Here is a 13,073-nt window from a genome sequence, read left to right as displayed (position 1 = left end):
AGTCCACGTTGTACATCTTGCAGACGTTGGATCTGGTTATATTATTATACATTTGAATCATCGGTATTTCAGCAAGACATTATGTTATGTCTTCTTTACGCAGGGCTAAAACATGGGAAATCTCCGAATCTGAGGACGAGAGTGATGCTGAAACAAAGCCCGATTTAAATCGTGATGCTGCTCAGTGCAATGATGATGATGAGGATAGGCCTATATCTAAATCTACCAATTCAGGTTGTTGCAAAAATGAAAGTTCAGACAAAGAGTGCAAGACCCTGTCGACGTCTACGACTGAAGGTGAATATATCCCAGCTGGTGTAAAGTAGGCCTACATTTACTTATACAGTTTTGAGGCACTTTCACTCTACTGGAGTATTTCCAAATTTCACTACTTTTACTTCTACTCCACTACATCTCAGGTCCAATTATTGTACCTTTACTCCACTACTAGACCACTACATTTATTTGAGCACTTGTCTTTAGTTACTTACTTGTTACCTTGCTTTTTGATAATTATTACATACATTAATCACTTCAGCTCTATAGGCCTATACATTTGAAAATAGCAGAATCCACAAGCTCACAATGTGTTGTGATGCGAGGCATTGTGAGCTTGTAGATCTGCTATTTTCAAAAGATTTTTATACATTTGACATTTTGAAATGGGACATTCTGCACAATGAGTAGGCTACTTTCTTCTTTTTGTACATTTGTACATTTTGATACCAATACTTTTGTACTTTTTACTCAAGTAAATGTGAATAGGCCTACAGGACTTCTACTTGTAACGGAGTATTTCTACATCACAGTATTGATACTTTTACTTGAGCATTTCTACATTGCAGTATTGATGCTTTTAATTAAAGTATAGAATGTGAGTACTTTTTTTCCACCACAGGTCAAGCCACTTTGTTGTGTCCTCCTCCGGGACCAACTAAGTCTGGTTCCCCGGCTCGTTCCCCGGCTAGGAAACGTCGCACCAAAGAGGAGATGGAGGAAGACGCGCGTAAAGCCAAGGAGAGGAAGGATGCCAGGGAGAAACAGAGGATAGCGAAAGCCAAGGGGAACGAGGAGAAGAGACTGGAGCAGCAGAAGAGGAGAGAGGAAGCTGAGTACCTGAGGAGTCTCAGACCAGAGAACTGCCTGAAGCACATGACTGTGTGCATAGATCCAGGTTTGGAGAGAGACAAATTCTGGGCCCTGGGTACAAGGATTCACTGCGGGCCCCCCATGAATGTTCGTGGGGGGCTCTCCATTCCGACATGTCGCCACTCCGACAGTGACTTCTTATTGTCGGAGTGGCAACACTTCCATAGAGGTTAAGGTTAGGGTTAGGGTAAGAGATAGGGTTAGTGTCTGTCGGAAAGGAGACATGTCGGAATGGTGAGATGCAACCCAATGTTCGTCATGGGGGTTCAACCCATTTAGACTGGGAACGCATTATTATGCATTATTTTGTGCTTTGGTAGCTCAGTCGGTAGAGCTCTCGCCTTTGTACCGCAAGGTCATGGGTTCGATTCCGGGCACCACCAACTCAGCGTATGAGTAGCACGACTTGGCAAGTTGTGCGGCAAGTACTGGGAGCTGATGGTAGGTGTGGCGCTCCACCTCAGCAGTCCATCTCCCAGGGGTCTAGCGCATTGTAACGGGGACAGACTCCCGCGTGTTACCGGCTGATACCGACAATAAGCCACTCCCGACCTACTTACTATTGAAAAATAGCAGATATACAAGCTCACAGCGCGGCACCGAGTGCCACGCTGCGAGCTTGTAGATCTGCTATTTTTGAGAAATCTTGAACATTTGTGCAAGTCTTTGAATATTTTCAAATCCTTCTGTTTTGAAGGCAGTGGTGCGCAAACATTTATATGTGAAGGACCCCCAAAATGATATGTATTTCGCCACGGATCCCCATCTCAAAATATTTAGTTCGAGGGACCTCCCAGAAGCAAAATTTGAGTTACAATAGCAGATCAACAAGCTCGCAGCACGGCACTCTGTGCTGCGCTGTGAGCTTGTATATCTGCTATTTTTCAATAACTAAAGTATAAAATCTTTAAGGCCCCTCCACCTTGGGCCCTAGCAACTAGTTTTAAAATACATGTAGTGGAGTAAAAGTACAATATTTGGATCTGAGATGTAGTGGAGTAGAAGTAAAAGTACTGGAAATTGGAAACACAAATAGGCCTACCTCAAAATTGTACTTATAAGTTATAAGTACAGTACATGAGTAAATGTGCTTAGTTACTTTACACCACTGGTTGAAATAACAAATAACGTTTATCTCATGATAAACTCTCTCTCTGTCATTAATAACACCTGTCATATTAACAGCTGTTCTACAACACGACGGCTCAGACATCTTGGTGGGTGCCCTGGAAACGTACGAGTGGAGGTTTAGCATTGAGAGCCAGAAGGTCCCTCACAGCATCACGTGGACCAGAGACGTACCTCAGGTTGACACTCATTCTTTAAGATTTCCAGAGTCACTTGTGTGTAGGCCTGTCACAATTACTACTACATAATCGTCTAATCGAAATTATTTGACATAATCGCAATTATTTTGTCATAATCATTTAAATTCCATGTTGAAAAATTTCAGAAATTTTCAGAAATAGTGGAAATGGCAAATCTACAAGCTCACAACGCACCGCGATGCGACGTGTCGTGAGCTTGTAGATCGGCTGTTTCCACAATCAATGTTCTTTTTAAAGTATAAAGTTGTCAAATATGTCAGTAATTTCTTTGTATAATTAGGTTATGTGTCAAATCTGCCGTGTGCATCTTCAAAGCCTAAAAGCCAAACAGAAATGTAATTGTCAACGACGAAAGAACTATTACGTCGTTGATCGCAATTATTTGAGTGACAATTAATCGTCATGTAAAACGTCATAATCGTGACAGCCGTACTTGTGTGATGATTTCAATGCAAAAGTTGTTTACCAAGACATAATAGCCCAATGTGGCTCCTGTGTTTTTCTGTTTGGTCGTATCAGCATGGGGAGGACAGTGAAGGGCTAACCGAGGAAGAGCAAGTTGTCCTGCTCCTGGGGCTCAGTGACTTCATGGACATGGTGATCTGTGTGAAAAAGGTGAGCCGCTTTTGTGTTTAGTTAGTCGATTAAAAGAGAGCAGCCCAGTTTGTTGTCCAATTGTATTGCTTTTCATTCAATGTTGTGCTCTACGTCAGGGATTTTCCAAGTGGGTGACGGGGCACCCTAGGGTGCCGTGATGCCAGTCCAGGGGTGCCGCGAGATAATTTGATAATATTTGGAATTCATCAATATCACTGCATCAATATCACTTCACTGTGTTAGCAAAACACACCTGATTTGCACTGTACTTGATGAGTTCTTTTTCTATCTACGACAACACTCTTCACCAAAAATAGCCGATCTACAAGCTCACAACGCGCCACGTTGTGAGCTTGTAGATTGGCTATTTTTGGTGAACCTTCCTCCCAGAATAGGCATGCTGGGGTTCAAGTGGTTAAACATAAAGTATAATGTTATTTTCAGTCAGTTCTGATGGAAACAGATATTTCTCCAATAGGATGTAAGATTCTACAAATTAACAGTGTAATTCAGGGGGGTGCCGTGGATGAAAAAGTTATTTACAGGGGTGCCCTGAGTCAAAAAAGTTTGAAAACCCCTGCTCTACGTCCTTGCACTTGCATGTGATGCCCTCTTATCCATGTGTTGCAGTCTGCAATGATGAAAGTCTGTTATTAGCTGACCTTGATTGCATAGATTTTTATTCTAAACCTTTTCCTGGTGTTTGATGATGGTCTTGCCGTCCACCATGCATTCTTTCCTGTGTTGTTGTCATCCATTGCAGATACTGGAAAGTGATGGGGAGGACTCAGGAGCTCAGTCTGTCCTCGGCCCTCTGTTTGAGTGTCTTAACCTTAACGCAAAAATGACAGTCACTGTTTTAGTGATGGACTCACAGCTGGACTACTGGTCAGTATACTGTATCTGGGAATGACGTCTTTCCTACTCTCTTGTGTGGCAGATGAACTTGAGGTCACTTGCCAACTGACTCTTAAGTCTCGCATAGCCAGTCGATCAGAGATCTCCGTCTACTGATATGTCTGGGGAATTCTAAATTCATTGGATGGGCTTGGACCACAGGGAAAACCACAGGGTTCCCACAGTCATGAAATTCCTGGAAATATTTTGAAATTAGAAAAATACTTTTCCAGTACTGGAAAAGTTTTGGAATTTATCAAGGGTCCTGGAAGGTCCTGGAAAAAATAGCTATGCATTGTCTTTGTTTATTGATTTTGTTAATACCTCTGAAATTACAAATTAAACATGGGCCAAATTGTCAAATATTAGAGGCAGAAATTGTGAAAATAGCCGATCTACATGCTCACAACGCCTCGCAACGCGAGGCGTTGTGAGCATGTAGATCGGCTATTTTCGGGGGTCACGGCCTGAAAAGGTTGAGAACCACTGGCATACACTACCTGTCTTTGGGCATTGCGCGTAGGAATAAGCGACTTGTTATTGGGCTGAATTATTGTTATATAGTCCTGGAAATTGGGTTAAATATTCAGGAAAAGTTTTGGAAAAGTTTTGGAAATTAATTGGTAAAAATGTGCGGGAACCCTGTATCTGGGAATGATGTCTTTCCTACTCTCTTGTGTAGCAGATTAACTTGAGCGTTTGCCAACTGACTCTTAAGTCTCGCATAGCCAGTCGATCAGAGATCTCCGTCTAGCCTACTGATATGTCTGGGGAATTCTAAATTCTTTGAATGGGCTTGGACCACAGGGAAAACCAGCGCTAACAAACCTATGCCTACGGCTTACTGTTATTTTAGCAGAGTGGCTCAGAGCCTCTTCCTGAAGACCATAATCTCCAATACCTCCCCCGACCAGGATTACCCATTAGGCTAGTGCAGGGTTCCCCAATAGGCGGCCCGCGGGCCATTTGCGGCCCGCGGGGGGCTACTGTCTGGCCCCCACCAACCCCAGTAATAATGGTGGTATAAGAGCAGCAACAACATACAACACTAGTATATCGTCGTTGTCGGGTGGAAACCTCCTATCTCCAAATTTGTATGTCATTTCGCAAAGTAAAGCCCTGCTTCATCATACAAGGCCGTCGCACAAAAGTAGTGAAAACAGCCGATCTACAAGCACACCGCGAGGCGTTGTGTGCTTGTAGATCGGTACAACATCTGAACTGTCGCTGGAGTAGCGGGAACGCCACCGTCGGCCCTTGGGGAAAACTAATTGGGGAAACCCTGGGCTAGTGCATAAGGTGTTTGGCTTTCATTGAATTTAGATGATACCAGATGTATCAGTAGGAATAGATGGAGATTTATGATTGTCGGCTTCACAAGACTAACTACCGGTATTCACTTCACAGGAATAAGGCATGGGACACAATATATGAAACACTGCAGTCACAGCTGGGGATGGATGACCTAGACATTGAAGAGGTCAGTTGATTTTGCAATAGTCTAGTGAGCCATAAGCCATATACAGAGATAAACAGTTGTTTTATGATTTGACCACAATATTCTTTGCCTTTGGCACCACTTAAGCGATATCGGTTGGTGTCTATCCCCTGAAAATGAGGACATCTCTTTATGAGTGTGTCTGTCCTTTTGTTTAGGTGATTGTGTATCTGCAACTCTACAAGAATATTTCATTGGCCTTCCTATATGGCTGGCAGGAAGTCACTGAGCATGTGTGTTCAGTCACCAAGGCTTTGGCCAAACGCCCATTCAAGTAGGTACCCACTATCATTAAAAGAAGAAAAGGACCAGACATGGGCTCACAACAAGCTTATTAACATTGTGCTTTACATTTCATTGTTTGTTTTGTTTTGTCATGAGGTATTCGCCAAAGTAACCATCCTTCACATTCTTATCTTTGTAAATCCACAACCACATCTAGCAGTAGCTGAATGGGAAACACACAACGTTGCTATTGATAGGTAATTTAATTAATAACATTGCCCTACCTGCTATTAGTTTACACGGGGACAGGTTTCCATTTCGACCCCCCCCCACTTCGAAACCCCCCCACTTCCCCTCCCTCCCACTTCGACCCCCCCCATTTCGACCTCGCCTCACCCCCCCACTTCGACCCCCTCCCACTTCGACCCCCCCCCATTTCGACCGCGCCCCACCCCCCCACTTCGACCCCCCCCATTTCGACCCCCCCCCCCCACACACACACACACACACACACACACACACACACACACACACACACTTCGACCAACCCCCCCCCCCCCCCCCCCCCCCCCACCGTGCCTGGTGCGTAATAGGCTACTAATTACTAATTCCTGCTCTCATTCTCTCTCTCCATCTCTCTCCCTCTTCTCTCTCTCCAGACAATTAAAACATTTATATACATTGAATGAATATAGACACTTCACAGATATACAGTAGCCTACTTAAAATTAGAAAAATCCCTTGAGAATTGACCGAGCAATAAGGCTTTGTGCGTCCACCGAGGCGGCGCCAACACCCAGGCAGCCCCGGAGCTTCCTCCGGGGGTCCCCGGGCCCCGCGGACCACCGCCTGTCACCCCGCCGTTCAGTGGGCACCTGGGCCAGCCTGCCAGGCCCACCGGAGCCCCGGGCAGCCGCCTACGCCCTACTGGAGCCACTGACAGCAACGACGCGTCATTCTCCATTAATGATTGAATAATATCCTACAGAACAGATGAAATCACGTAGCTGTAATGTAGGCTATATTGCTGGCTTAATTTGTTAATTATTAGGAGCAATAAATATAGTCTATATATGCCTACTTGATTTAACAATAAATAGGCTCAAGAAAGTTGCAAAAGTACAATTGGTCACTATGACATGGCTTATTTATCAAATCTAATCAAAGCTTTATATAGGCTATGGCTTTGGGTCGCTCACCGAAAGATCTGCAAACTCGGCAAGCATGTTGTGTAGAGTCTACACCTCGTTGTGTGCCTATAGATCGTCTATTTTTCGCTGTTTGGCGACCAATCCCGACCCTCCGCGGGTTCTGGCTGCACGGGGTCTGTCTTGTTATCAATCGTCGGTCAAAAACTGAAGGACATGGAATATAGGCTACTGACAAGGCGCACCTTCGCACGACGCTAATAGGCTCTTATTAATCAGAGCCTCTGATTAATAAGAGGCTATAGCGTCGTGCTCTATATCTCCTCTGATTCAGAGGAGATAGAGTGTGTGCGTGTGGGGACTGAACTGGACCCTCCTGTCTATAGGCTACTTTCCTGTGCGTCTTTGACCTACTGTACCAACCACAGAAGCCTACCACACACACAGACACACTCCCTGGGTATAGGTCTGTTATTGAGCTGGCCATATAACAGTAACGCATTGTCCTTTTTCTTGGAGTAGGCTATTTGCTTTATTCAATCATATATGCATTTTGCACCAGTGCTTATTACTGCCTATTTTGCTTAGGCCTATTTAATATGCAATGAATTAATTAAACGGGTATAGGGATTAATGGCATCAATGTACTGTTACTGTATCATAGGCCTACAGTATGGACACAGCCTTAAGCGGAGGACACATTTCTTTATGGCTGCTTTTCAACCAGTGGTCCTTGAGGGGATCCCAGGTGGTCCCCAGCTAAAGAGTTGTGGACCACCTTATATCTGTAACTAAAATGAAACCAAATGGACCCACCCGTTAACTGTAAGCGTAAAATTTATTGACGGTATAGCTGGCACGGAGCGCGACGCGTCTGTCTGTCTGGAGCGTGACGCGTCTGTCTGTCTGTCCATCCATCACAGCGGCGCTTGCACCCCCCCCCCCCCCTCCCCTCGCTATTTATCTATCCATCCAGAGCGCGCGCGACAGACAGACAGACAGACAGACAGACAGACAGACAGACAGACAGACAGACAGACAGACAGACAGACAGACAGACAGACAGACAGACAGACAGACAGAAAGGCAGCGCGACAGACGGCCAGCGCTTGTCTCTCTCTCTCTCTCTCTCTCTCTCTCTCTCTCTCTCTCTCTCTCTCTCTCTCTCTCTCTCTCGATGGATGGATGGAAGGATGGACTCATGCATGTTAACCTGGGGGTCCTAGAAATTAAAACGTTTGAGAATCACTTTTAGAGCCTGGTGGTCCCTGGCATACAACCATTGCTCTACACAGAATGGAAACGACAGTTACCAGACTACCAGTAACGACTCATCGAGAGAGGGAGAGGTTCATAGGCCTATATAGAGGATACAGCCAAAAGCGACCTGATCATTTAGTTGACAGCGCCATGCAGCCGTTAACTGCTGCTGCTTATTTATTTAGGAAAAGAAACAAATGACAGAAAGAGAGAGAGGGAGAGAGCGATCGATCCACTCCCAGCCAGTGTGCATATGCATAAAGTTCAAGTTCATTTAGGCCTACGTGTATATTCGTTTTTCCCCGAGGGGCGATTTGATTGCAGCAATAGGCCTACATAACTTAAGAGCGCAAATGTGTGCGTGTGCGTGTGTGTGTGTGTGTGTGTGTGTGTGTGTGTGTGTGTGTGTGTGTGTGTGTGTGTGTGTGTGTGTGTGTGTGTGTGTGTGTGTGTGTGTGTGTGTGTGTGTGTGTGTGTGTGTGTGTGTGTGCGTCCAGAAACGTTTTGGAAACGCCAAACGAAACCACCAGCAAAATATCCTATATCCTTCATCAGATAAATGAAGGGGACTGGAGTAAAGGGATATAAGAAATTGTCCATTTTAGAAGTATTTAAGCCTTTTTGTTCATTTAATGCACTTGTATATGGAGCGATTGGAGCCTATTAGGCTATCTTATAGGCCTATGGGCCGTCAGGCGCACAAATATGGATTGTTTATGTGATGATGATAATGATATAGGCCTAATGCAACAGCGCGACAATAGGTGCATTTACATGACCAATCTGATCTAAATAAAGACAGACAGACAGACAGACAGACAGACAGACAGACAGACAGACAGACAGACAGACAGACAGACAGCGTCGTGCACAACTGTGCGACTTGTCAGTAGCTATAGGCCTATATTCCATGTCAATCAGTTTTGGGCCGACGATATCATTTGATAACAAGACAGACCCCAACCAAACTGCGAAAAATTGCCGATCTACAAGCTCACAACGAGGTGTGTCAGACTACACAACATGCATGCTTGCGAGTTTGCAGATCTGGTGAGCTACCCAAAGGCATACTATAAAGCTTTGATTAGATTTGATTAAATAAGCCATGTCACAGTGACCCATTGTAATTTGGCAACTTTTTTGAGCCTATTTATTGTTAAATCAAGTAGGCGTAAAGACTATATTTATTGCTCCTAATAATTAACAAATTAAGCCAGCAATATAGCCTACATTACAGCTAGGCCTACATGATTTCATCTGTTCTGTAGGATATTATTCAATCATTAATGCGGGGAATGGCGCGTCGTTGCTGTCCGTGGCTCCAGTAGGGCGTAGGGGGCTGCCCGGGGCTCCGGTGGGCCTGGCAGGCTGGCCCAGGTGCCCACTGAACGGCGGGGTGACAGGCGGTGGTCCGCGGGGCCCGGGGACCCCCGGAGGAAGCTCCAATGCTGCCTGGGTGTTGGCGCCGCCTCGGTGGACGCACAAAGCCTTATTGCTCGGTCAATTCTCAACGGATTTTTCTAATTTTAAGTACTGTATATCTGTGAAGTGTCTATATGCATTCAGTGTATATAAATGTTTTAATTTTCCCTCCATCAAACCATCAAGCTTGAAGTACAGAAATAATAGACCTACTAGCCCGTTACAAGATTGCGTTGAGAGAGAGAGAGAGAGAGAGAGAGAGAAAGAGAAAGAGAAAGAGAAAGAGAGAGAGAGGGGGGGGAAGAGAGAGAGAGAGAGAGAGAGAGAGAAAGAGAGGGAGAGAGAGAAAGAAAGAAAGAGAGAGAGATGGGGGGAGATGCACATAAACTCATTCCTTTTTTTTTTCTTCTTCCATCCCTATGAACTGCCGCTCTACGCACAGCTGAATCGTTCGCTTATAGAAGCAGCGGCCGCGCATTGCTTTTGCAAAAATAGAAGGTCTTATAGGGTCGGAGTGGTGATGTCTATAGCAAAACGGGGACACCCTGCCTTTCCGACAGGTTTATTCGAAATGGCGTTGTTTCTAAATCGAGACGTTTAGGGTCGTAAAGGCGATGTGCATAGAAAAGAGGGAGCACCCCGCCATTTCGACCCATAGAAGTCAATGGTCGGAGTGGCAGGGCGTCGGTATGGCGGGGTGTAACCAGTTTACACGTTGATTTGTGTGTAACAATAAAGCCCAAAGAAGGACCAATAAAGCAGAAAATGGTGCATTTTGTTATCATTTCCTACGCAGCTGAGAAGCACGAGACACCGCCATGAAAACCAACCAATCAAAACACTGCACTGACGCACCACACTGCCAAACCCCATCTTCTGAGTAGGGTCGTTCAGTTTGTGCACTCAGCACACCTGGTGCACAGTGCACTGGATTTCCGAACGACAATGCACCAAGTGCACCGAATAAACGAACGACAACATGGCACACCAGTGCGTTGAGTGCGCATTTCCGAACGCACCCATTGGTTGACCTTACCGATAAATGTTTGTGCCTCCGTGTCCTCCCAGACTGCTAACGGAGCAGGTGGAGCTGCCCTTCTGTGTGGACGGCTCGTGGGCCAGTGGGGCACGAGTGGAGAGAGATGGTTCTGGGTTGCGCCAGGTGTGGAGCAGGCAGATCCAACAACTGAACAGAGTCAGCCCAGCCGTGGCGTCTGCTGTGACCACAGCCTACCCATCTCCACAACTACTGCTGCAGGTAGATTGTGTATATAGTCAAACATTATACATTGGGGGTTCCAGGAGACAAAGCTATAGTGCACAAATCACATTCTTGGTGCACCTACCGCATTCTCCTTGAGTTGCCAAGACCAGAGTTTGAATCCGACACATCTTGTATGCCCACCCTCACTACACTTTTAAATCATAAAATGTAAGCACAAAAACGTATAGACTGCGATATTGACTGATCACCAGGGTGTAGCCAAGGGTGGGCCTGGATAGGCCTAGGCCCACCCATTTTGTTTTTGTACCCACCCAAAAAGAACAAAAAAGTGTGGCGCGATGTGTGGCTATCTAGGAAGCAAAGAAAGACACCACAGTTTAATTTGATCATAGCTCAGTCAATTATGAAGTGATTTCTAAAATTAAAACGTCTCCATATATTAAATTACTGTATCGTGTCCCTGTAAATGTTTGCTATTTTAAAATCGCAGATGTACAAGCTTGCATCTGTGCCCAGTGCCCACCCACATTGTGCCAGGCCTAGCCAGTTGGTAAATCCTGGCTACACCCGTGATCACCCCAATGATTTGTGTCCTAAAATGGGTTTATGGCCTTACAGAGTTATCACTTTTCATATTGTTCAATGTTGTACCTCAGACCTACCAGACCCTGGAGTCAGAGGAGGAGAAGAGGGGGCTGTTGGCAGACATCTTGGTGAAAGGTGGAGGAAAGGAGAGGCGGATCGGACCCGACATCTCAGCCAGAGTCTACCGCTGCCTCACAGCCCAGAACCCCCAGCTGGTTCTAGATTAACTTGTCCTGTGACCAAATTGGATGACCCCTGGAACACCTTGGCTAATAACGTGAAAATGCAGATGTTTATACGTCAATTATATACCTGTAATTTGCTTGGATTTATAAATAAATGATGTATTTGTAATTTTGATCACTACAGTTGAAATACATTAATGTATGCATGAATGCAACTGGCTTGATTACATTTTAGTCAGTAATTTCTCATTAAAGTTATTGAGATGACTACAGTAAGTCACTGAGCGATTAACTCAATCACCCAAATTTAAATGTCTTTTATTAACAAACAGCATTTCCACAAAATCAATTAAGACAACATTTTTGTATAACGTGTATAATCAAGATTTACATAATGTGGTTGCCAGATTCTAATAAATCAAACACGAGGCCCTCCAAAGACCCAGATGACCTTCCCAACACTTAAATCGCACAATGTGTGCTGAACCATTTTGTACTCTTTCATTGGATAAAGACAGTCATATTACACAAGACATTGAAAGTATAATCTCAAATCGTGTCAAAGAATCTTGCGTTGAGCACATTCTCTCCAACATACTGTACTCAGAAGGTGGTGGCAATGGTAGAAAAACATACATAAAGTGCCCAGAATGTTCAGGTCCAGCAACACCTTTTGTGCTGGTAATCTTCTGGCTCAGAACAGCAGCTCTCATAGTCACTACTAGAGGGAGTGCAGAGGCAGACGCAGGCCTGAGCCTCGGATGAGAGCAGACGGGGGCACTGAAATGGGTCCGGGTTGGGGACTGGGCTATTACAGGGGCTTGGGGAGGCCCAGACTCATCTCCTCGTGCATAAACTCCTCAAGACGAGTCTCTGGGCTGCTCTGAGTGTTACAGGTTGTCGCGGAGGGTGAACACCCAACCTAACCGCGAGTGCAGGACGTTGCTCAGGCCGGGCAGCACGTTCAGGACACCCAGGATGTCGGGGCAGTCTGGCAGCTCGTGCCGTAGCCGAGCACAGCAGAAGTACTGCAGGGTAGACCAAGCACCTTCTTAATAAGTCAACTTTCCGAGGGCGAGTGAACGAATACGTTCCAGATGTCCCTACAATGGATTATTCTTGGCTGTCAATGTCCAAAACAAAAAAAGTCGCTCTGAACGTGATTCAGACGATGGTGTACTACTGTATGTATGCTGTATTAACTCCAGGGGGAAGAGCTGTTTGTTTTCCCCCCAGGGTAAAACCGCAAACCGGGCATTCCTTTCTATCTCTGTGTGTACAGTATGTATGGAGAAAAAAATCACACCCGTGTGAAGTGGAGCTGTGTGTGTGTGTGTGTGTGTGTGTGTGTGTGTGTGTGTGTGTGTGTGTGTGTGTGTGTGGATCATGTGTACCGATTTTTGTGACATTTGAAGAAAATATGTAGGAAAAGGAGCAAAAAGTGTGTTTTGGAGAAAATTCAAGATGGCGGACAATCTATCATGGCGCAAATGGGCGTGGCCTATATGGGGAGATGCGTCATGGCCCAAGGAATCCAGGGAAAAAATATTTTTA

General features: G+C 45.3%; 1 protein-coding gene across 1 annotated transcript; it reads left to right on the top strand.

The window, feature by feature from the left end:
* The first annotated feature begins 22 nt into the window (after positions 1-22).
* On the top strand, positions 23-11,627 carry eme2 (essential meiotic structure-specific endonuclease subunit 2). The gene is made up of 9 exons (XM_080746988.1): positions 23-297; positions 899-1,174; positions 2,335-2,456; positions 2,997-3,092; positions 3,838-3,962; positions 5,379-5,451; positions 5,628-5,743; positions 10,593-10,782; positions 11,406-11,627. Exons 1-9 carry the CDS (start codon positions 87-89, stop codon positions 11,559-11,561), a joined length of 1,365 nt encoding a protein of 454 aa, XP_080603114.1. The 5' UTR covers positions 23-86; the 3' UTR covers positions 11,562-11,627.
* Positions 11,628-13,073: the final 1,446 nt, after the last annotated feature.

This window comes from Nannobrachium achirus (assembly GCF_963921795.1).
Source record: "Nannobrachium achirus genome assembly, chromosome: 18".
Taxonomy (NCBI): Eukaryota; Metazoa; Chordata; class Actinopteri; order Myctophiformes; family Myctophidae; genus Nannobrachium; species Nannobrachium achirus.
This window is presented reverse-complemented; position numbering and strand designations above follow the sequence as displayed.